Source organism: Pseudopodoces humilis, chromosome 7, assembly GCF_049639895.1.
Source record: "Pseudopodoces humilis isolate 2021_Gansu_Grassland_sample_001 chromosome 7, ASM4963989v1, whole genome shotgun sequence".
Lineage (NCBI taxonomy): Eukaryota > Metazoa > Chordata > Aves > Passeriformes > Paridae > Pseudopodoces > Pseudopodoces humilis.
The window spans coordinates 47,259,298-47,285,488 of NC_142206.1; the positions used below are offsets into that span (position 1 = coordinate 47,259,298).

The following is a 26,191-nucleotide window of genomic DNA, read 5'->3' on the forward strand; positions in this document are numbered from 1 at the left end:
TAAGCTTGAATATAAACACAGATGCTCATCAGAAATACAAAGTAGCATTACCCAAGATTATTAAAGAGAAAACAACAGCAGGAAAATTGCATGACATGAAACACAAGGGAGGAGTTGTGTAAGTGAAAGGAAAATGTGGTTCCATGCTACAATGTGAGACTGACTTCTTTGTCATTTAAATTTTGGCTCACAGTTCAGTTATTTACAGCCTAGAAAGCAATACAAATGTTTAACTATAGAAATAACTTTATTAAGGAATACTTTTGCCTTTGAAGCATGCAAAAGTACTATGTAATAACACAAGTGGCAACTCTGCACTAGAACTGATAAAAATCTGAGAATGCATATAAAGACATGGAGGATCTTAGCACCTGGATAAATCCTGAGTACTACAGCTGGAGCTTCTCTGTAATATAGTGCTCCCAGTTCTGGGTTTACCCATCACAGAAGCTCTGTCTGAATCCACAGTGCTGATGCCAACAATGGATCTGCTTTCTAAATTTCAAGTATGGTTCAGCAAAGCACCTTTTAGCAGCACTTAAAGAATCATCTGGGTATATATATACACACCTAAGGAGGTAGGGTGCCTGGAGTTACAGTTCAACACTTAAATATTGATTTGCTTTCTGCAAATTGTCAAGTCATATTTGTGTGCCCTCCTTTGCCAGGGACTAGGTCCTAAATAAACATAGGATTGCTTCTTCCTTGACAGTAATTATGGACAGTGCCAAACTAAGGTTCTCTGTGTGGTTTCCTTACACAAACCACCTGGGCCAGCTAGCAAAGACAGGATCCCAGTCTCTTTACTCATCAATGCCTTTACTCCAAGTTATTTTTTTATGGCTTATGGGAGATTTTTGGGTTCTTTCTTAAGGGAACATTGTTGGCTTTTCTTTGATATTAGCTCTTGACCTTGCAGACAGGACACAGGGGCTGATACTGGGATGCCAGTTGTATCAGTCAGAAAAGTCAGACTTGAAAAGGCTCCTAGGGCTGTTTGGGTACCTGTCACAAACCATCACCTTCTAATCATCCAGAGCTTCCCAACTCTTCTGTGCTGGAACAGTCTTCATGGCCAGCTAACAGGGCCTCAGCTTCCAGTAACCATGCCATGCTGCTGCTTTTTCTGCTCCTTTTAGGGGTGCCACAGAAAATTAATCCAAACATACTTCTCCTTCAACTCTCAGCAGCAATATTTTCTCCTCAGATGAGATGCTTACATGGATCTCCTGTGAGACACTTCCCTAATTCAAAGCCTTTTGGCTGTTTCTCACTTCAAGATACTAATTGTGCTTGAGATGAAAAACAAGCACATTTGGCAGTGCTAGATGAAACTAACATTAGTATGTGCATCTAGTGAGACATTTTGGCATGGGACATACACAAAAGTTAAATTATCAGAATGACAAACGCAGCAGTAAGAAAGAAGATTTGCTTCTTTGTTTGGCTTAAAGACAAGTTGGTATTTAATATTTTCTTCCTCTACACTTTGTTTTGATGATATTTCTCATATACCTTTAATTTTCAAAATGTAATTCCTTCAGCAATCCTAGACCTAGTCTGGAAAACATTTTGTTCTGATTATACTGGAAACAGAACATCTGAGGTATCACCAAACCACTCACTGAGAAAGCATCACTCAGAAAACCATGTGTGTCTTACTTTTCTTTTGCTTTTAAACTATTAATGGAAGTCTTCACTGAATTCATATACAATTGTTCTGCTTGCAGTAAGAGATACCAATAATTTAAGATTTAAAAAATAAATGCAAATTTCTCTAATGTCACCTTATGTAGAAAACATTTGCTTCTTTTTTGCCCAACACTATATCACTGTACCCTCATACACGTCATGGATGTCTTAAATCAGATCAAAGTGTTGGGACATCATTCCAGTAACAACCTCCATGTGAATACCTCAAATGTACTCAAATAGACCCTCCTGGTGAGGGGTAACTGGAGCTGAATTCTGCAGCACACCTTTTGCCTTTGAGATAACCTACACAGAGAGTTACCTGACACATTTCTCAAAAAACCCTCAGCAAAATAAAAGTGATTCAGAATTCTGTTCTGAAAGTTTAGTATTCAAGAACAACTTTGAGGCTGCCCTGTGATCACCAGACTGATTAAAAATGCTAATCAGAAGCTTGTATTAGGAGATTAGTACTGTCTGAACTTTGATCTGCCTCATTTGTGTACACAGGAAAAGGGAGAGACACACCATCAGGCTGAGAACTGCTTTCGTGGGTAGCAGATTTCTCATCTGTAAAGGATTCACAAAAGCACTCTTCACTGTTTTGGTTCTTGTTTCTTGCTTTCAGTGGTTGACAGGGAAGGCTTCAGGGTTTCTATAGTTAACTATAGTTTCTACAGTTAACTCTTAACTGTTAAAGAGTTAACTGTTTACTCTAAACCAGACAGCTTTGTAACAGCAGAAAAAAAGGAAAAACACTATGTCTAAGGCAATATTATAATTGCATTCCTGTTACTAACCACGTGCTTTGGTTTGATCCATGTGATGTTCATAGGATCTGACAGAATTAATGAAAATCCCTCACATGCGAAACTCAGGACCGCTAACAATGGTTCACTTCCACAGTCTTTGTGTAAACAACACATTGACACAAATATGGAATATCTGTGAATGACAGCCTCAACTCCAGACAACAGTCCCAGACACAAATTTACCTCAAATGTGGCAAACTTATCATTGCACATCTTAACATCAGTACCTCTTGAGATCTGGAGTGCCATGGCTTTGAAAATGTCTTCAGTGTAAAGAGTAAATAAATGAATGAACACAGTAAACATAAAAATCACAAGCAACTTTCATCAGTTGTGAGAAGAGACTCAACCATTAGAACAGCCTCTTTGAAGACCTTACAACTGAAGAATGGTCAGGCATTGGAACAAGCTTCCCTGGGAAGTGGTGGAATCACAAACCCTGAAGTGTTCAAAAAATGTGTAGATGTGGCATTCGGGTACATGGTTTAGTAGTGAATATGTCATTGCTGGGTTAATGGTTGAAACTGATGATCTTACAGATGATCTTTTACAACCTTAATGATTCCATTATTCTAAGCAGATTATAAACTTATTTTATTGAAAACCCAACAAATCTCTCCAGTCCCCTCCAATGTCACCATCCTTCTATTGCTAGATAAAATCTTCATACAGAAAACTACAGTCTTGTCAGCACTGCAACTCTCATTAAACACGCAAAAAGGGGATGGCAGACTAATATTTGCATTGCCACTTTGAGTGGATGGGGAGGCTTTAGTCACAGAAAAGAGGTGTTGGAAAGCCACATGAAGAATTAGCTCACAGCTGCTACCACAGGCTACAAAGTGGCATCTCTACTGACATAGCCAACCAACACCTTCACTGGAACTTAACGGTCTTCAATGAAAAATTCAAGTCCACTATAAATAAAGGTGCTGATCTAAGACCTTCTGTTGCCTTTATTCAGCTTCCATTGCCTCTGTGTCTAATTAACCCGTAAATTCTTTCAGTCAGAGATACCTTCCACTGTTCAACTTCGAGGTTTCCTAGATGGCCATGGAGAGAAATCAAGAGACATAACCTGATTTGCAATCTTCTCAATTACTATTTTTTGTAGTAGGTAAGTGCTCTCACAGTTACTTCTCCTCTCTCAGCAGCTATAAAGGGAATGAAAGAGAGAAGACTGGAACATCTCAGTGCCATTCTTCTGACATGCAGTTGTTTTCCTGCTTTAATGTAAATCAGAACGTCAAAAGCTTACCAGAGCCTAGGTGCCTGTGGAGCTTAGACAGTTAAGATACTCAAGTTTCTGTAGCTACCTGCATGTACAGAAGCAACAGTGTTAACACCACTGTTCCTCTTCGGTTCTCCAGCTTGAGTAATGCCTTCTGCACTTGAGACAATTGGCAGTCTTCAGCACAGATCCAGAGAAATTTCACATGCACCGTGTACCAGAGCACCCTGAGCACTCTGCATCTTACTGTGGTGGATAGAATTCACAAGAAAAACTAGAAAACACATTTGAACTATGGAAAAACAGAGGAAAGGTGATATTTTATTTGTGATTATTTGTTTATGTAGGCTGTTTGTATTATAATTATGAAACCATGACAAACAATGCCAGATACGTATTGTATATTCTGAAGAACATAGACAGTGATCCAGAGGGAATCACCTGAAAGGCCTTCTGTCGTAAACCAAAAGCTGTATTGAAAAGAAGATCAGATGAGTTAATCCTGTTTTGTCTACATGTGCTTCCTCATGCGTTTCTGGGAGGAATACAGAACCGATGTGCGTGCTGTAGGAGGAAGTTCCCACCACTCGTTGGCTAACACTAACCACTTAATTAATGTAAACATAAAATTTTAGTTAAAAAAAGAAAAATCGCCGGGGCACAGCCTGGAACTAACCACCATTTCACAAAATGGGTCATTAATTTGTCATCCTAAACACCACGCGTTCGTTGCAGCGCAAACTGCTCGCAGAAGCGCCATTCTCCCCATGGAAGCCCATCTTGAAAGGCATCTCCCGGAACAGGTGGATGAGCCCCGAGCCGCCGGAGCTCCCCGCCAGCCCCGGGGCGCCGCTCGCCTTCGGGTACGCTGCAGCCCCGCACCTCGGCACCTACCGCTGCACGCTGCCCTCCGCGCGGGGCCACCGAGCGCGACATCGAGAGCGGGGCATTGCTGCGCCCTTTAGGGGAGCGGATTAATTTCACCAGTTAATTCCTTCCCCCCAGCCCGCCCGTGGGGGAGGGCACATGCGCGTTGCCATGGGCGCTGGAGGAGCACCCAGAAAGTTGCGGGAGAGGGGCGGGGAGAAGGGGCCGAGCCGCCCGCCGGGGCTGAGTGCCCGCCCGGCGCCGCGCTCAGCGCGCTTTGGCAGCCGCTCTCAGCGCCGCGGCTGAGTCGCCTACCTGCCGCCTCCGGCTGGCGGCGGGGGAGGGAGGGAGCAAGGGAAGGGATAAACTTCAAACTTGGCCGGGCGGGCGGGGAGCCGCATGGATGTGTCCGTCCCTCGGCGCTGACTCGCAGCCCGCGGCGCGCTGTGGGGCGGCCGCTGCCCGAGGAGCGCGGGGCGCCGCCGCGCCGCTTCCTCCGCCGCCGGCCATGGGGCGCGGGGCTCAGCCCGGCCCCTGAGCGCGACGCCTCCCCCCCCGCTCCGGGCTGCCGCCGCCTCCCGCCCGCCGCCACCTGCCTCTCCCTCCCTGCGCCGCTGCCGACCTGAGGCCCTGGGCATCGGCTTCTCTTCGCGCTGCAGCCCGACCGAAATGGAGCCGTCCGCGGGAAGCCGCCGGCAGTGATCCCCGCTCTCCCACCGACCCACTGGCCACCCCTTCGGCGCCCGCGCTCGCTCCGATGGAGCTGGAGGAGACGCCGCTCGCCCCTCCGAAGACCATGCTGCTTATGCTGAGGAAAGTTCGCAAGAGGCGGGAGATGCTGCTGCAGCAGCTGGGCTTCATCTGCGCCATCCTCTTCTTCGCCTGGTGCATGTCCAGCCTGCTCTCCAGAGCGGGTGAGTGGCAGCGGCGGCGGGACCGGCTGAGCCCGGCAGGGCCGGGCGGGCGGCTGGGGCGGCCCGGGGGCTGCAGCCGCCCCGGGGCTGCCGGGGTTTGGCGGCTTCAAGCGGCGGCTGTTCCCGTGTGGGGTGTCCCAGTGGGAATGGCCCGGCGTGCGGACGGGGCGGGGGAGCAGCGCGGGTTCCTCGGGAGAAAGCCCCGTGCCGGGCGGATGCGCGGCCCCAGCCCGGGGAGAGGGGGAAGCTGCGCCGCTGGCGCCTGCTCGTCCGTGGCTTCCCGAGCCCGCCGCCCCGCTCGGCTCGGGAAGAGACCGGGCATCGCGGGACAGCTTTGTGCCTGGGAACGGCCCTGGAGGAGTTTCCCCCCTGCCGTTGCGTTGGAGTGGAGTTCTCTCCAGCCGCCTGTAGTGCACCTTCTGCAACTTCGGGCTGCCTTTCGTTTTGTCCTGAGGTTGTAAAGCTCCATCAGCTATACTGCTTCTTTTCTCAATCTCACACGCACCCCCAACACCTCTCCCCCCGTTACAGTATAATTGTGACAGAAAATTCTGCATTTTAGGCTAGGAATGGTGCTAATCTTGCGTATTGTAGAGTATTATAGCAGTCTTTTGCATCGTTTGTGCATGTGCTCTTTTGGTAAACTGATGCATTTATAATTAACCAAATCATTCCCATTTGTTCCTCTGCCTGCTGGCACAGTTTGGGCTGTAAATGTGCAGCTTCAAGCCCTCATCCTGCAATATGTTTCACATCCCTCAAATGCAAAATCTAAGGCTTCTGGGACAGCACTTGGGTCTCTAGGTACGGCTGCCAACAGTCCTTGAAGATTTAAGAACAAAATCGGCTAAGCATCTACACTTAATATAAGAAACTCAGATTTCAGCACGATTAGAATGGGTCATCTGCTTAAATTAAAGCTGAAGTTCGAGTGTGTGCTTTAGGGAAGAAAAATCTGCTGAAACTTGTCATAGTTTGTAATGCTCTTGTGCTTAAATTATTGACTGGCTTGTTTGAGCTGTATCTAGGATGGCAACAAGCCGTCCATCTAAGAATTTGGTGCCTTAGACCATATTAGCATATTGCTCATCTTAAAACTTTCAATTTGTTTTTTCCAACTTTGAAACAAGTAATGAGGTTATGAATATGTTTGCATAGCTTGAAGGTTTTTTTTGTTGCAGTTGTTGTTTTCCACAACTTTTTTAGGTTTTCATGAAAAATGTCATGACTAATGAAAGTTTTTAATCTCCTGGGCTATCAACTAAATCCCTCATAACCTAATTTTTGATAGTATGCTGCATCAGGTGGGGTTTTTTTTTCAGCTGGCTAATTTGCGGTACATATTATCCATAAACACTGACCATCTGTTGTCTATGTTTCTTGCAGTTGTGGTTCAGAATATTTTACTCTGGAAAAACTAACTTCCAAACACGATTTCTTTTCCCAGGAGTCACTAAGAAAACACAGGCATTATGTGATGACAGTATAAACTCCAAAATTGGCCAAGGAAGAGTTTTTGTTGTTATTGCAATATGTACATGTGAAATGGATAAGGTTGAGGTGGAAGTGGTTTAATTAAGAGGTTCTATTCTTTCTTTGGTTATTATAATTGCATACGGTACATGATCTCACAAGTGCTCCTGTACTTTATTTAGCAGGTTGCATTGAGAACGCTTCTGGAATATGTGTTTTGCCAAAAGCTCCATTGACTTCTAAAAAAGTTTTTATTTTTTTAAGGCTTGTGAGAATTCAGTGTGATTTCCATTTTCTTTGACAAATTACAAATGGTTTGATATTATTAAGCATACCCAAGACTGAAAAGTTCAGAATAAACTAAAATGTAACTGGAACATATCCATATGCACTTTATTTTTTCATGAAAGCAGTAATGTAATATGTGCAAGTACAGATGACTAAATGGAAGTGTGATTTTTGCTCATGTCAGCATAGCTGGGCTGGTTTCATCTATAGGAGCTGCAAGTGTTGACTTTCACAGGTACAGGCTTCAGCATTTGCTTGCTGCTGAATATTTTCCTGCTGTGGGTCACAGCCAAGTGTTCTGATAGTTCTGATAGCCAGAATATGCCAACAGCTTGGATATGCTGCCTAGTTGCACCCTTTGGAGCTAGGAGCACCTAGCACATGTCTGTTGGCATGTGCTCCAGTCACACCTTGGATTTTTCCCCATTTGCATTCTGGTGGTCTGTCTGTGCTCCTTGTTAGTGGGCACACGTAATCCAGCTGGGATGATGGAGGAAAAAATTAGTGCTAGCGGGCATAATGTCTTTTTATTTAATGTAGGCCAAGAATCAGCTGTTCCAGACAGAGGCATTGTATCAGGAATGTGGAGAAATAGAAGGTTGATGGCATCACCTAATGGGACACATGAAGAGAACTGTACAGAGCCAGGTAAGATGGGACAACTTTGTAATAATGCTTATAGTGTCCTGTAAGCTCTTAAGATGTGTTGGGTAGTTTTGTCATGACCAAGCTGCAGTGATGTATAAACATCAGTGTTAAAATTAAAAAAACTCCCGCAAACCAGGACTGTTCTGTGTAGAAATAAGGTTTATTGTGTTACATAATGACACAATTTTATGTATTAAAGGCAAAAGGTAATGTTCAGATAAAGGAATGTTTTGGGGTCATTGTGAGGCTAGTGCCGACAATTCAGTTTCTGTAGTTTTGTTCCTTTGATGATTATTCATTTCTGTCCAGCTGATGTGTGTATATTGCACAAGTCATGAGAGGTGTGCTCCTCTTAAAACTATGGGTAGCTAAACATGCAGTGTTTCAGATGACATCTGTGCTTAGTGATTTATGTTCATTACTGTCACAGTTAATCATGGTTTGCTAGTTTAGTGATAAACTGTGTATTCAGAGTAGGAATTTATGTTGTGTGGAGGGGGTTGATGAGGTAAGTGATATGGAAACCCTGGAATCCATTTTACTTCAGGATGTCTATCTTGGCCAGGCAAAATGAATTGACTGAGGGCAGGAATGGATGATGCATTTTAGTATCAGTGTTAGTCCACAATGCTTTCATCTTCCCATCTGTCTTTCCAGTGTGTATTTCCTTTCTCTCTCTCCTTGCCTCTGTGTGGTTTATGGTGTGTGGGAGATGAGACATTTTGCCAATGGCACTAGCCAAGTTAATTTAAAGTTCAGATTTATTTTTTTTAATGTAACTCTTTGATCAACTCTGTGATAGCACTGGAGTGTGTGCCTTCTCACCAACAGTGTCAGCATGAGCTCTAGGATACTGTCAGCCCCAGGCAGTAGGAGAGTTTGGAGCAGTATTCCTGCCCTCACTTACACGTTTGTTGTAATACTGAGGTGCCAGTTGTATGGATTGAGGATCGCTAGTGTGCTTATACACTCCTGAGAGAGAACTAGAAGAACACAGCTCAAAGTATATGGGTCCAAAAGTTTTAACTATATCCTTTTGATGTCCAAGAACTTCCCTGTGCTTTTGTTAAGAACTTTGTGGGTCGGTTTGCTTTGTTCTGCACCTGTAACCTTATGATGCTCTTGATTTATCTGTCAAAGTTGTTCACAAACAAGAAAGAACACAAAAAAGACCTTTTGGAAACACATAATGGTTCTTGATGAATAGTCAGAAAATACTAGTCTTTGTCACTCCTCTTTCATTTTCCTCCATATATGTGAATGCATAGTGTGATCATGTCTGAGCACGTACTTGGCAGCACACTTGGAGTCAAGGCAGCAAAAATTATAGAAGATAGATCAGAAAGATACCTGTCAAAGTTCTGATGGACACTTCCATTTAGCATGAATGAGAACTTTTTCACAATATTATAAAACAACAAAAGCAAAAACATGCTTGCATGTGAATTGGAACTGCAGAAGCAATACTGACTTCTTCACGTGTTTAAAACAAATAGTTCCGCTTCCTCCATTCTTCTAAAGTCATAAGTTTAATAATGACGTAAGTCATTACTTGAAGAACAGTTGGAATAGATAAATACAGCTGGGTCATTTTGACGTGGTTTTTTGAAATTCAGGTCTCTGAGGTGCATTTTTCTCTGTAACCATGAGAGATGGACACAAAGGAGGCCCAAATATGCCTCAGGATGCTGAAGTTTTAAGAAAAATACCACAATACTTGCATTAAATTAATAATGTCTAATCACAGTATTGGTAGTAGTCTTTCATTTAAAAAGTGTTTCTTCAGTGAGAACACAGATTTACAGATCAAATCTGTCACAGGATTGCAGTTGTAGCATTTTTAATCACTTCCTGTTATTCTGCAGTTATGTACTGCTTATCACTGTATCTTCTGCAGCTGAAGGAGGAATTGAGATTCTTGTAGGAGTGACTAGATGTAAGCTGCAAATAAAAGGAACATCTGAAAACAGCTGGAGTTGGTGTTTGTGGGGCAGGAGTGGGTCCCTAAAAACCCATTATTGTTATTGCCCAGTAAGAACTTCTGTAGATTTGGGTTAGCATTGTTTGTTGGTGGTTTTTGGGGTTTTTTTTGTTGTTGTTTTTTAGTGTTTTTTTCTATTTTTTTTTTTTTTTTTCATTCTTGTCTGGTAGCCAGGGATTGAGATTTGTCATGCAATGGGAGGGTAGCAATGATCGAGCGCCTATCGGAAGGGAGCAAGTAATATAGCTCGTCTCTGTGGGAATGTAGCTTGTGTAATCACATGACTACAGAGAGAGAAGTCCCAGGAAAGGTCAAGAGACTTGATGGAGATTGCATAGAAGATTGGTGAGAGTGTGGATTTTCAGTTGGCATATGAATACATGGCTCCCTGTAGGCTCCTCTATGAGATGTATTTATTATTACCTGCGTCATTTCTGTGTCTGCTCTAAGCATGAGGGGCTGTACCACTGCATGGCTGTGTGTACGGTATATAGCAGTTTTATTTTGCTATGTGGATGTTTATATATGTGTGTTTAGGATACAAGAATTTCATACTACCTTGAGAAATGCAGGTTCTTGCTGAGAGCCTGTTAATCCCTTGTGTCATTGCTGTGCTCCCTTTTCATTAGCTTCCCACACAAGTCTGCAGCTTTACCTCCCTTTTTCCAAAGGCTTTCAGTGAAGTTAATATATTTACCATTTCACTGGATTTTCTTACTTACATGTAAGTAAAAAAAATAAAAGTCCCTACTGTTAGAAATGGCAGCTATAGAAGTTAATAAGACCAGGAGTTCCTTGCACTTCATGACACTGGCAAGCAAGGCTCACCTTTTGTAATATATCTTGGGATAAAAACTCCCAAATAAGCTTCTAGAAGTAATGTTGGAAGCTTGTGAGAGCTGCTATCTTCTATAAACTCACGTAGTCTACACTATTTGAGATTAGTCTCATTTGCTGAAGTAGATAATTTTGTATTGTGTTCTTCTGGAAACATTGATAATGTATCTGGGGCAATGTATTGTGAGAAAATGTGTATTTTCTCAGAAGAGAAAAAATGCTAAAGTCTCAGCAGTGCTGCTTTAAAAAAGAACCAGGGGATTTTGAAAGAGGACAAGAACATACACTTGTGTGTGTGTAACTAGAGAAGAAAACTTGTGGGTTTTGTGTCAGAGGACTTACCAAGAGGATAATCTTGAATATCTTAAGAGGTGCTCCACATATTTTCTGATACTAATATTCTGCAATCATGAAAAGTTACAGATTTTCTCTGTCCCATAGCAGCTGGGAACTGTAGGTCAGCTGCAGGAAGGAAGTGGAGCCTTGGGAGCACCAAGCCAACCTCAGTTCTAGTCTGGACAGGGACCAAATCCTCACTACAGTTAATGTGCTCTGTAGCATTTTTCTATTAAAGATCATTCCTGGCTTTAAACTTCCCCATTGCTGAAAGCTTCTCTGCTGTGATAAGATATTGGTCTTTATATTGTCTTGGAGGCTAGAGGGCTTGAAGAATGTATGTAGAAGGTTGTGGACTTCAGAAATTTTATGTGAGCTTGGGATTTTTGAATTATGAATCTTATATTTATGTGGTATTGAGTAACTCTCTGGATGGCTTCCTCTTGGAAGGAAACCAAACTACCTTTTCTTTATGGCTCTGGGTAGATTTCTGTGGGAGGAGTTGACCTGACCCTCACTTGAGGCAGAGGGATGAGGAAAGAGGAGTAGTCGTCTCTAGCATCTTAACATACCTCATTAGTTTGCAACTGAATTTTTCGCTGTATCCAAGCTCTCGCTTCCATCTGCCATCAGCTTGCAAGCTTGCAGTGCCATCTGCCCAGAAAGTCTGATTTGTAGCTTCTCTGCTCCAATGGCTTGCCTCTTGTTTCAAAATGTTCCTATGACTCCGTGTCCTCCAGAGCTCCAAGTACCGTTTCCAGGGCACATCCAAGGTGGGGTGCCTGGGTGTCATGATGTTTCTTACCATGTGCCTCTGGGGCATGTCAGGCTGTTAAACCACTGATCCAGACCTTTTGCTGTTGTGAATATTTTCAAGTAATCCCCGATAGATTTTTTTTTTTTTTAATTCTGTTAATTAGAGATATATGGGAATATATTTCCGTTGTCTTCTGACACTAGTCAGGGAGCGGCCTTGAAAGAGGCAGTGGGATTTTCTTGCCTGTGGTTTGTCAACCATGGACAGTTCATGAGGTACCCTGATTTTAAATAGGTGACAATTTGGTTCAAGCATGTTCTTCCCATTGTTATTAGTGGGTAAAGATGAATTATGGACTGGGGGAACGACAGGGTTAGCATTTCTTCTTGACCCATGCTGCATTTTTTAGTTTAGCATTAAAAGGCATGTTGTAGCAATGCTTTATGTTCCTGGAGTGAGAGAGAAAGAATCTGCAGATTGCTCTAAATCTAAAGGGTCCTCTACAGTAAAGTGTGTTTCCCAGTAGCATGTATATAAGTGAGTTTTGAGTCAGGATCAGTGTCATTAAGTCTCTGTATGTTTTAGACTGTTAGTTATAACCTTGGGGACTTAGGTAAGATGTGATGCATTGAAGAGAAACTATAGAAGTCTTAGACAGTTTTGTTAGTTTACCATAGAGAGAACAAGAGCCTGTTATTTTTTTCTACAAAAATCAATGATGACTAGAGAAGACAGGACTGACTCTTCCAAGCAATTTTCCAAGGGGGAAGAAAATGTTATTTCTTGTACACCTGTAGTAAAGACACTGTAGGAGCTATTGAGTTCCATTAGTTGTATTTAACAAACACAGTGCTTATTTAAATGCATCATTCTTAACGTACTGGATTGATGTATCCTTTTTTTCCTTAATCCATATAGACACCTTAATATATATAAGATCATAAACTGAGAGTAATAAAGGCTGGTGGAATATGTAATTTTGTGCTGATGTAATTTTTTTTTTAAATGTTGTGAAAAATTTGTATTGAAAATACGTATTTCTTTTAAACAATGCGCTCGTGATCTTCCCTAGATCAAACTTCCATTTTGTGGCAGGGATAAATGCCTTAGACATCCACTTTTAAGGATGTGGTATTAATAATTTCACTGTAAACCTTTGTTTCATGAACAGCCTAAATTAGTAAGCTCAGCATGACCTGCATGTGCTCTTACTATGCATTCGTACAATACCTGGCACAGAAGAGATGCTCATTGAGATGCTATAGACAATTATTGTGCTCTGTTATGTTATTTGCAAATATTCCCCATGTGCATATTAGCCAGACTTTCTCTCTGCCTCGATGCATAGAATATGTGCAACTATTTTAGTATGATAGATTTATTGATAGTGCATGCATGTGGATTTAGAATATTTCGTTATTTCAGTGTGTTATGCCCTCAAAGACCAGGAAAGTTATCAGGCGTAAACATTCTATTTTCATGTTGGTCTAAAAGGAAATGAAAATGAAGAAATGTTTAACAAAAAATTTCTTAGCTGCTTTATGTGTATGGTATTCACATAACATATAGGTGCACAGTCCGGTGAATGTGTATTTATTTATGTGGTGAAAGACTTACTAATTAGCTAGCATGGATCTTATTTCTGTAGCCACTTGCCATGTGCTGGTGGAGTTTTGTTTTGGGTTTGCTTTGGGTTATTCCCCCTCACCCAGTGGCTCCAGACTCCCTCTTGTCCCTGTAGATGCTGAATGTAAACTCTATTGGTTGTGATCTCATTTGTATGGCTTCTGATTCTGGGGAAGATAGATGCGTGACAATTTAAAACCACTTTTAGTGGGGTAGTAGATGGTAAATGACAAACATTTTATCATGAGTTTTTCTTACATGACTGCCAAGGTCTCCTAAATCAGAATTCACACCTAGGTTGAGGCTGAACTTCTGACATCTTTGCATGGCCTTTGAGTGTGAGTACTAAATGGTTATGCAAGTAGGTGTAGTTGAAGTTGGGAAAAGTGGTGGGGTTTTTCTTTGTGTTGGGGTTTTTTGTTGTTTTTGTTTGTTTGTTTATTGTTTTGTTTCTGTTTTGGTTTTTTCTGTGAACCAGTGTTGGAAATGTGCTTTGACTGAACATAGAAAAATAATCATCCTTCTTTCTGAGCTGTTCATTTTCTAGCAGCGTATTAAAACTGGCATCCAAAATACTAGAAAGAAATGAGACAAACGTCTCTCTGTGCTTTGACTCAACCTGCCAGCAGCATCCCCTGGAGAGCTGAGAACAGAAAACAAACTCCAGGGTAATTTATCCATTTTGCCAGGTATAGGGGTCAAGTTTGCTTGAAGCAGTTTAACACTGTAGTAAATTAAGATCTGACTAAAATGCCATGTAGAGATGTAGTAAACAAAGGTAAATCAAACATTAAATAATATTTTATAATGTTACTGTATATTCTTAAACCTAGTAAAAATATTACTTAATGTAATCTTTATTTCATATGACTCAGATTTATTTACAGTTGGCTTGGGTCCAGTTGAACCACACTGTGGATAAGGACTTTTACAAGCTAAGTCTTTGCTTTGAAACCAAGAAGCAGGCCTGAAACAAAAATCCACTTTTTTAAAATGTAGCCACTTCAGAACTATATTTAATGTCTGTGGACACAGGTTCACACTTGAAACATCCAGGCTGAATGTTCTGGAGTGCTGGACTAAGATCTCAAGCTTCCTGTTTTAGCCCAGCTCTAGTATTTAGATATCTGATTTGCCTGTATTTCAAACCACATTATCTAAGCATTCCTCAGATGTTAATGTAGTAATAGTACAACATTTCTTTTTCTGTAACTGCAGACATCTCAGGCAGAGAGCAGCTGTGTAAATTATTGGCCTGATGTCAAAGAGGAGATGTGTGACAGAATCAAATCCAGATAACCTCAGTTTAGATTTAGGCTCCTGGAAAAATAATGTTTGGGCTAGTGTGACCTCCTGAAGTTCCATCCAACCTGAGATGTCCTGTGATGTAGTATGGAAATCAAATGAATTGCATTACATTACATTACTCAGGACATATTTGAAATCCTGAATTAGGGATTTCAAAATCAAAGTTAATGAGACTTGGACATGCAGCTCTCCATGCTACTGCTGACTGACTCACCTTTAGTGGGAGATCATGTGTGTATATTTGGATATGTTCTTCTCTAGTATGACCAGGGAGATAGGCCATTTTGTAGGTATGTGCTCAATTTTCCACTTAGAAAATGATGCTGTTGGTCTAAAAGCTGTTTAAATGTACCTATCCTTGTGCATGACAATTTTGATTTCTGTGTCACCTTGTACGGCAGCTGAGACTGAAAGCACTGCTGTCTTGCCTTGTAGCATGTGCAGTTGTTACCAGACCTGACTTTGCTGTTCTAGGAGGTGGGTTGAAAAGGCCTTTATAAATCAGCCTGTGAGCATTAATCCATACTTCAGGGGCTGGCCTAGTGCAGTCTTTATGAGATTCTGTGTTGCTTGGCAGATGGTAAAATGCTGGATTCATTGTTTCACCAGTCTGACTTGGACCACCAGTGTGGAGGATCAGACAAAACTCTACAAGCATGAAACTGGGCAGGGAAGTAGATTGTGAAAAGCATCTGGAAACTGAACTTTGCCACCCGAAGCTGCAAGAGGGATAGAGAAATTTGGGGGTTTGAACTGTGTGGTTGAAGGACTAAAATGATCCTATCAGGCATCCTGGAGTTGGAGGAAAGATGAATGAAAGGAGTGAAAGGAGACATGAGTGAAAGGAGACTGAATTTGGATGGTGAACCATGGGAGAATCTTGGGAATTGCAAGGCAAAGAGGTAGGCCCTGGGAAATAGTAAACAGAGAAAGTGATAGGAAAAAGTGAAAAATCAAAATGTAGAGAGAGATTTGGTTTTGGTTGGGCAAGAAATCTAGAATTTCATTACAGTAAATTAGTTTCAAACTTTGTGCTGCTGATATTTCTGATAAGAACCCTTATAATTGTTTTTTTTCTGAAGCTACAAAATTTTATTATAGGTATTTAGTTTTGTGTTTGTTATGCCAATGACATTTTACAGAATAGATGTGGTTACCCACCTAGCAGACTGAAAATACTGCATGAACCTGCTGACATTCCAATTGGCATCAGACCTGTTCTACAGGGAGGAAAGACTTTCAGGCAATAAAGAATAGTGGTTTTCTTTATTGTTTTGAAGCTGACAGACATTGAAGACATTCTAGTAGAAATTATTAGCCTTACAAACTGAGTCAGATTAATTCCTGCTGGAACTCTACTGGTAAGCTGAAGTACAGCAGAGCAGACACTTCATTGGAATGCAGGTTACCATGTGTATGTTGTCAGCCAATTGTTTCCTTTTTTTTCAGCATGAGATTAATGGTTTAATGTCAATGACAGGGGTTGCATTAACGATGCTGAGAGTGACATTATCTATGCATAGTGAGGAACAGTGGTAAATGTGCCTTCCTGCAAGCAAAAAGATAATTTAGAGTCTACTTGTTCAGTTTCCATATATACTTGTTGGAAAATTCTCAGAGATTGCATAAACCTGATGAATTGCTTTTCCCTTACATATGATGAATTCAGTTGCTTAGTGGGTTGAGGGCAATATGATTGAATCTATTGCTATTCAAAGGGCTTTAAACCTTTAATAGCAAGATGTAAGATATTCACAGATGGTGGGAAACATTTAAATTTCTGGAATGGAATTTCTGAATGAAATTTATGTTTAGAAGTTTAAATTGACTGAAATGTGGAAAACATATTTATTACCCACTCCCCCCCATTTATTGTGAATCAGCTTGTGCTTTGAGTTTTGTGAGCTTCTAGACCAAAAGTGACTTTTTGAGAGAGGCAGTTGTTCAGAGCCTCGGGGAGCATATCTGTGCTCCCTTAACTCTACCATCAATACAACCAGGAGAGTTTACAGCAGCTAAGGCTCTGCCCTACAGATTTAGTGCTGGATGTGGAATGATGCTTCTGGTTTAGTTCTTTGATAAGAATTGTCTCCCTTTACTGTTCATGCCTTTGTAAAGGTTGCATTCTTTACTTGGTTTTATTATGCGTTTTTAAATCCCTCCATAGGATCTTTGGCTGCTGTTGCCTCGAATTGTAAGGCTTTTTCTTACCTTCTGAAGTCTCTTGCAAGCCATGCTCTTCCCTGTTGCTGTTATCCTTTGCTTCCTTTACCTGCACTGGCACTTTGAGATGTTTCCAATGTCCATTTACCTTTTCTTGTTATTTTTATGCAGATGCTTCCAGAGCAGAAGGTGAAAGAAACGATCTGGTATATTATCCCTCTCTCACTTCTTGACTCTCACTTTGTGAGCCACAAGTACCATGGTGCTCTGAGAAATTGGCCAGCCAGGATTTGCTAGACAGAGAAGTCAAAGCTAGCATATTAATCAGTCCTGTTTCAGTGATGTTTTGCTGGTTGAGGGTGGGAGGTCCCTATAGAGCTATAGTGTTGTCTGTCTTTGTTATGAGATGCAGTGGTAGTCCCTAAGAGTGCCTAATGAAAATTAACAAGGGAAAGGAAAAGAAGACTGAAAAAAGGCAACATGACTTACCCAAAGTCTGCAGGTCAGTAGCTAAGCTCCATTTCCCCCTCACATAATCATGAATTGTAGCCATATTAAGTTCATTGAGCCTGGAGTTGTTGCTGCTGCCACCCTCAGCGCTACTTCCTAATCAGCTCATGATTTGACTCTTTTATTGTCAAAAATTGTCTGATACAAATTTTTACAGTAAGTAAAACGTTAGCACTTCCCAGATGGTTAAAACTGGTAGCTCAATGCTGCACTACAGACCACTTGTGATTTCTTCACATCTTCCACCTAGAGGGAGAAAAAGCCTTGGAATGTATCAATCTTTTTAGTTGTTCCCTAGAAGAGGGTGAGTGCATTCCTGGCTGACCCAGCTTTGGGCCACTGCTCTCCACAGAGAATGGAGATGAAAGATTGTCACTAGGGAGGTTGCAGGTCTCTGCTGTGGTGATGTTTCTACCACTGGGGAATGCTTTTTGGGACTGCTGTGTGAGGGATTGTGTAAAACGCCAGTACTCTGTTGACTTACCAGGAGTAAGATGGGGACCTCTTGCTGCTTGCAGGCAGAAAAAGGAAAGGAAATGGTCAGCAGTATTTTCTCATGTGTGAACAAACTGGTGCTTGTGCCTGACTCAAAGCTCTTTGGAATTGATTTCTTTTTTTTTTTTTTTATTTCATGGAGGGTGAGGGGAAGGTTTATTTAGGCCAAATGATTTTTGAGTACAGAATATGTACTTCAGATTTGAAGGTAATCAGTTAATCAATTGTGTTTTCAATACCGTATGTGTTTACTATAGTTACTTGGTTGTACAGGATTGTTTAGTAATAGCACGTGATGAGAGAGTTCTTACTTGGAAAGACTATCTGGGATCATCTCCAGAACTGCTTTAATCTGTGGATATTTAGGGCAACTAAGTTTAGTAAGCACTACTTAGGTAATTAAAGGTTGGACTTGGGCTGCTTTCTCTGCAAGACAGCAGACTGGTAATGGGAAATTAGTCAACTTGGTTCAGTGTTATCTTCTGGACAGCACCAAGCCTGGTCACCCAATTCAGTTTTATTTTTCTATTGCCTTAGTGGGGGGTTGGAAAGTCAAAATAATAATATATTTCATGTAGTCTAGGAGGTAGCAAAACTATCTCAAATTGCTTAGGTTGAAAGGAGTACTTACAGCTGGAAACAGTCAAGTTACCCATTTGTACTCTGGACTCCAATTTGCTTTAAAGAAAAAAAATGCAGACTGGGTAAAGAATGATTAAGTCTCTGCTAAATAACTACTTGTGAAATTCTTTTTACTCAGTGTTTCACAAGTTGCTCCTTAGATATAGGTACAAAACCTATCTGCACATGTAAGAAAGATGTGATACTGAAATAGGATAGTTGCCCTATCATACAAGCTTTTCTGGGTCTTAAAAAGTACTATATAAATTTCTGTATAAGCTCAGCGGCTTTTGAAATTGTTCAGATTTGGTGGAGTACATGAAAGTTTGCAGAACTTTTTGGTTTTGTTGAAGACTTTTAAAATTCCATATTTTCTTCCTCATTCTACCTGTTGCTGGATTGAATACTACACAAATGCCTCTAGCATTACGATTACTCTGGGATGAAATTGCAGATGGGATGGTAATAATGATGCATGTACTCTATGCTTCTTACAAATAAAATTGTAATCTTCACAACTAAAATTCTTTCCTTCCATTCAGTGACCAATTCCAAATATTTTGGTGGTGCTGCATTGCTGACTCTGGGCTAGACTGTGAATTGAGCACTGCAGTACAATCTGAGGAACCTCTGAGGATACTCCCTGCCGGGGGCTCAACTCTGTGGGTTAATTCCATCCTCCAAAGGGTTTTCAGCTGTGAGAGGCTGCACATCTGACAGCTCATGGAAGAGATGAGAACCTTCTGTGTCCAAAGTGTAGAGGGGAAATGGCCATGTTGGACAGCACTGGCTGTGTGCCTGTCTGTGCTAAGACTGGTGACATCTCACTGGGCTCAGATGGTAATGGGGTGGTGTGTCCTGATTCTGGAGTGCCTACAGACCCCAAACTGAGATCTTAAACACTGCTATAAGAGACCAGATCATCATCTCTTCTGTATAGAAGAGTAAGTTCAGTCACTAAGTGAAGAGAGGTTTTTGTGTTTGCCTTAGAGGTTTTTTTACAACAAAATCTTGCATTTCTTTTTGTAAGTAATAGCTGTTTTGTAGATCTTTTGTTTTAATGGCAATTTTATTATAATAGCTGTAGAATCCTGTAGTAGTTCTGTGCATTGACATGAAATGTACAGAGTGCATAATAACCTTATACACCAGTCTTTACTGAAAGAGATTGAGATCCAGGATATGGGCACGAGAAAATCCTCAATTCTAGCTGTACATGCAGCTGTGAAATTCTTTGGAACTTTACCATATATTCCTTCACTCCAGAAAAAATACCTTTTTTTTATTTCCCAGGGAGAAAAAACCATAATTCAACACTAGCACAGAGCAAAAATATAATTCAACACTAGCGAGGAACCTTGATCTCTATTCCCTCTACAAATATTACCTATTTAGATTGAGCTCTGAACATGGAAAGCATGTTTATAGTAGTAAGCCTTGTTCTCCATAGAGAGTGAGGATGATTTTGGGATTTCCCAATGATAGATTTGCAGCTACTTAAGTGCCACAATATAAATTCTGATATAAAATGAGTATAAATATGATGTAGCTTGTCATTGAGGCACTTGTTTCTTGCCCTCAGATTATTCAGTTCATTGCTCTGATTATTTCTTTCTTTCCTCTGCAAAAATGTCTTTTCTGTCTGTAAAATGGATCTTTTATGTGGGAAAAGCAAATGGATTGCTTGTTTTAAAGTAATGTAATCAGATTAGGCATTTACAGGAATAAAAATTCGAAGTTACAGTCATTATGTTCCCAAAGAATGCATTTATATTCTGCTAGTAAACATACTTAAATATTAAGGAAAAAATAGTAATCTTTCTCTTCTTTATGCAAATGGAGTAGCATACCCTTTGGTGTCTTGCTATTTTAGTTGCACAGTGACTTTATATACTTAATCTTGAAGAGGCATTTGGATCGTATTATTTAACAGGCATGGGTAAAAGCCTCTTGCAATTACGAGATTAACAAGAGTTACACTATGTTTTGATTCCTCCTGAAGACTGATACGTGAATACATGTGTGCTTTGACTACATTCATGTTTGACTTTATTTTCTCTCTCTTTTGGTTTTTTCCCCCCCACGATTTTTCCTTTAGAGAAAAATTCTGTTAGCTGAAAGATTTTCAAAGAATGTAAAAGGCTTAAATACCATAGGTGTTCCTTCAGATACTCCTGTGAGTGCCAGACACCTTTACAGCTGCAAAGGAACAGAATCCAAGAATAGAAATTTGGAATTAGGCTTTACTGGTTGTTGAGCTGTGTGGTCTATGTTTTACGAGAAGATAATTTTCATAATTTGATCTTTTTTCAAACAAACTTGGGAAAGTAGTGTACATTTTTTCCCTTCTGGGAAGACATTCACGCTCCAATATATGAAGTTATAAACACATAATTAAAGCTGTGAGAAAAATCATACTCTTGTAGGGTATTCATTGTTGGTGAGTTTATGCTAACTGTAAAATATCTCTGGCTTTTTAGAACATCATGCATCACTCCCTTTATTAATTCTTAACTAAAATATTTATGATGAATAATTTTATGGGGAAAAATATCGGCTAATTCAGAGGCTTGAAAATAGCACCAGGTTGGCTTTCATAAATCAGCACAAGCTTCTATTTCTTGATGTTGTGTAACAGCTGTTGATGTGATGCTGCAATTTAAACTTCAGAAAAAGCTGATTAGTGTAAACCTCCCACATAGCGTTGAGGACAGGCTGGAGGCACAGCTGAAGTGAAATGATCCACACAGACATGGTCACACTTCAGTATTATGGGAATAGTCCAATCTTGCAAAGTTAATCTGAATGTACTGAAGGTTTAGATGTTTGTGTTTATTTACCTTAGGTATTTGGTTTTTGGTTTTTTGGGTTTTTTTTTGGCTCAGTTGACATTTTCTTGATCTGCTTTTTGAAGGCAAAAGCTGTGGAGTGGAGTGTTGGGGCTGAGGTACTGGGAACACATGGCAGTACCTGGAGGGACCATTTCTGCTTCAGGACAAAGCTGTCTGGAACTGGAAGTTTGTTACAACACTCCATAATACAGTGCATTCATTTGGTATGAAGGGCAGTTTTTTAAGTAAGGGAGATCTAATTAATGATTTCACTTGGCTCACTTCAGGCAATATTCACATTTAGTACAGCATTTATGCAGAACTTTAACACTGAACACATAAATGACCTGAAGCTGTTGATCTTGTGAACTGAGACCTTTGCAATGCCTTGAGTGTGCACTGGGGAAGGATCATTCATATTTCAGACAAAACAGGGTCTTAGGCAGGAATCAAAGGTTTTGAGGTTTTTTTGGCTTTTTCTTCTTCAAACGAGTATTTTGGTATTGTATTCTACAGCTGTTCCCATCAGTAGGACCCCTGCTAACACAGCAAATCCAGCCCTGGACTGCCTTATCTAGTGGAAGTTAGGATCTTGCTGTTACTGTCTGTGGATATTGCCTGCAGGCAGGTTCTCTGATTTACATGAGGGATGTTGCACTCTTAGGAAGCACTGCTGCTCAAAATGGGGAATGGAGATTTTATATGTCTTTTGTCTATTATATTTACATGGTCTGTAAATCTAGTGTGTGAGCTGACCATCTAATGACCTTTAAAAATGCAGCCTTTGGAGAGATGAAGAGGGATTTGTTAGTTGGCAGATTTGTGCTAGCAAGCTTCAGGTTATTTACGGAAGTCTGGAATTTTGTGCTCTTGGATTTAAAGAATACTGTGTAATTCAGATCAAAGGCAAAGTATTAAAATCTTAATTCCACTGGGAGAACTATCCTTTATTTTGGCGTTCTCAGACATTATTCTCAATTCATGTTATTAATGTACCTTATAAAGAGAAAAAATTTAAAGTTTTCTCATAATTTTTTGGGAAATAATTTTTCTTTCACAATTGGACTACATAGCAGTCTGTGAAGGTTATTCTTAATTTTAAACAGTGGAACTGCTCTGATATGAAGTCAGACAAAATCATAATTACTGTCAGGTGTTTATATTTTCTCAATTATATTGTGAAAACACTGACATGCTCAATTTTATTGTTAAGATACTGAAATATCCCTAAAACTATTAGTGTTTAGATAAGGAAGGAGGGGAACCAAGGGAAAGGACTATAATAGTTGCTGTTCTAGAAGAGTGTTTAAATCTGTTCAGATGGAAGATACTGAATTACATTTCTGTGGACTTTTACAACCAACTTAAAATTCATGGGTTATACATCTGGAAAAGATCACAGTGAAACTAATTTGTCTGGTGGAAAGCAAAGTAATCATCGCTTGAAGTGTTTCCCTCTCAAATGATGAAAACTGATCTTACTGTGCCGTCTAGCACGCAGAAGTACCTTGAATCTTGCTAGATGGTGAAACAGAAACTGTAAATCTCTGTTTGAGGCTGTTTGTTGTCCTTGGCTTGTGGAAAAGTGCCAGATGACATTAGAAGGTGTTCTGTGTGGTCTGAAAGCACTGTGTCATCCTTAAAGTTTAATTTTTTTACCTATTTCTGTGCATCCAAAGCTATGAAACAGATACTGGCAGTGTAATAAAGCAAAATGTTCCTGTAGTGTGAGTTTTACCCCCATCCATAGAAATCGTGAAATAACTGAGTATGTTACTGAAAACTAATAGATTCTCATCAAAGTCAGTGAGGAAAATTCCCTTGAACAGGAAAGGGAAATGGGACGTAGAGAGGGATTTTAAGGACCTCAACACTTAGGTACAGACAGATCCTCTGTGAAGTCTTTGGAGTAAATGTGCTTGGTTCTCTGGGTTTCAGCTAGAGTCAGATGTCTTTAGCCACCTCACTAAGCGCATCCTTAGGTACCTGGATACTGTAGCATTTCAGCAGTAGGGGAATAGTTAAATAAAACTTTCTGACATGTTTTAGAAGAGCTGTATTTTCTTTCTGAAGTGTTGTAGGCCTCCAAACCCAAATCATACCTGCAGTGTGTCCACTAAAGTTGGTGAGGACTTTTGTACACAAAAGGAGCTTTTGGCAAGTGGATGAGTTGCCCTCACTACAGAATCTTTCACAGTAAACACAAGGGGAACAGGTGAGGGACAGTAAAGCAGCAGAGAGCTAGTCTCTGACTGTAGGAGAAAACTCATGATCAAAATTTAGCAGTTCTTGTGGGGCAGGCTGGGAACTCTGGAGCTGTTTTGCCTTGCTAGCAACACTTTCTCACTCACTTCGGACAGACTTGCGTGCAAAGATGCAAAACTGCATGTTCTGCTGTATGAATCAACTTTAGAACTGTAGCTGACATAGTTACAGTCTGTATCTTTTGGGGTTTTTTTAAGCAGAGGTGATACTTCCTTGAATTAGTGACCAGGGAGGGGTGAGACAACTAGGCTGGAAGCAGAAGGATTTAACTTTTTTAATTAAAATGGCCATTGTAACAGTGGCTTGTGCTGAATTCAGTCTTACTGAGGTGTGTAAGTCTTTGAATACACCTAATTCATCTAGTCTCTCTGAGGCTGTGGCAGAGTTCAGTGCTGTTTCACCTTGTTACTGGAGTGCAGTGTTGCTCAGGTGGAACGTAGCTGTCTCTTTCCCCACACAAAGGTAGGAGCTCTGTGCAGGTGAAAGTGCCCTAGGGAACCTGCAAGATAAATAGGGAAGTGCTGTATTCGTGCTTCCTCCAGGGATAGGTAACTGCTAATGCAAAATTTCTGGATCATTTCTGTATTTACTCAAGTTCTGTATTAATCCTGGTTTAGCCCAAAATTTGGTAGTGCTTATCTAATCCTCAATGTTTCAGGCCTCATAAAATACTTTTATATCTCACAAATGTACAATGAAGTTTCATGCCTCAGACAGAAATGCTATGTTACAGTAATGGAAGCTGCAGAATACAACAAACAGAAAGACATTCATAGCCACAGAAGGCTTGATTCTAGGCAGTTGTGTTATACCCAAGATGCACTTAAATTGTTCCTGAAATCGAACATTGCATTTGAAATAACACCTCCCTGAAAATACTTAGTGACAAATTTACAGACCTTTCAAATTACATACCACATCTTATGCTGTAGTAATTTTAGCTGCAAGTTTTAAACTATATTCACGTTTTCAGAAACAGTGATGACAGTGTGTACTGGTTTTGCAGTGTTGTTGGATTTTTATTTTTTTTACCTGTTGAATATTTTGCTCTCTAGACAGTAATAAGCCCTTACCATTAAAAGTTTGGTTCCCTGTAGTGCATGTTATGTTGGTTGTTTATGGTGACAGTAGCTTGCAAGTGACATTAACTGTTTAAAATTGAGACTGTTAGTTGTGTAGACCATGTTTATCCTCAGTGGAGACAAACATCCCAAATGACTTGTACATTGATAGATGAATTTGGGGTCTTAATTTTCTGTTCTAAAACAAGCATCCTTTATGCGTTATGTGAGTGAAATTCAGTCTCCAGAGACACAGTTCTAAGTACATTTTGGTAATGGCCCAGCAAAGATGGTGGAAAGAAATGTGACCAACTTCTTTCTTAATTTGCTGTTGCATTGTGTTTCTTTATTTTATTTTTTTATTTTGCCCATGACTTTTCATTTTGCTTTGACTTGAGTTGCTGTCTTCAAGAGACTCTTCTATGTTTTTAGATGAATTTGTGTATATGTGACTTGGATGTTTTGTTGTCTCATTTGTTGCTACAGCAATCACTAGTCTGTCTCATAGAGGAAGTGACAAGAGATGTGTCATATACCTGGACATTTCCTTTATTAATTTCTCATTGATTACGTAGAGTGGAGGGGAGAAGTTTAGGAAGTAAGAATTATGATATTGTGTGTACTGCCACCATCTGCATACAGAGAATGTAATTTAAAAATGGCAGCTGATGCTTTCCACCAGGATTTGGATCTCATATTGGACACTAGAAATATTTTAGGACTCTTGTTCTCTCCTTGCTCCTCCGGAGTGGTAATTCATCTTCTAAGCATTATTAGCATGGAGTGCTCCAAATCTACTTTTCTCGCCAAGCAGGCATTGCTGATGCCCTCCTCAAATGCTGCTCACCCCCAAATTGGTCATGCAGGCTCCTTTAGTCAGGTAGCCCAGCCACCAGTGCTGCTGCTGCTCACTGCCCCAGGCTGCAGCTCAGTTTTCTTCATTTGTGATTGAAACCTGTAATGAAAGATTCAGTTCTTCAGAAGGCCAAGTCTGTAGAAGCTGAGACTGCCTTACATTCTGCACTATCCATCATCTTAATGGTTATATTCTAACCTGGGTATCTTTGAGGGTTTTTTTAAGTGATTTCTTGTTCTTCTGAGCATGCACACATGATCTGTCAGTAGCAGTATTATATATCTTCTTCATACTATATATTTTCTTAATTATGTATTTAATTAATTCCCAGTCATATTCTCATTGTACATTTTCACTAGCTCCTGTGTGGAATGTCACTGGTATGTGTGGACTGCAGGCTTTCTGCATGCTTCATTACTGGTTTCACTTGCAAACTACCTTTCAGCTGAGTAGGTAGTAATTAGAATTTTTAGGCACACATAGTAATGCTTCTTCCATCCAAAGAATGTAAACTGTAATAAACTTGGGGCACTTGTTTTAGTGTGGATTTCTTTTTAACTAGTAGAGTTGAGAGAATGTATTTATGGGAAATAAATTGGTCCATCACAAGAAATTGATG

The 26,191-nt window shown here is 40.5% G+C and overlaps 1 protein-coding gene across 2 annotated transcripts in view; it reads left to right on the forward strand.

Moving 5' to 3' along the window:
* Nucleotides 1–4,837: 4,837 nt before the first annotated feature.
* Nucleotides 4,838–26,191, forward strand: part of SLC24A4 (solute carrier family 24 member 4) — an 88,205-nt gene continuing 66,851 nt past the window's right edge. For both annotated transcript variants that reach the window (XM_005520182.2, XM_014249717.2), the window contains exons 1-2: nucleotides 4,838–5,516; nucleotides 7,818–7,925. In XM_005520182.2, the coding sequence (XP_005520239.1) occupies nucleotides 5,360–5,516; nucleotides 7,818–7,925 (265 nt within the window). In that variant the 5' untranslated portion in view covers nucleotides 4,838–5,359. The remainder of the gene's footprint in view (nucleotides 5,517–7,817; nucleotides 7,926–26,191) is intronic.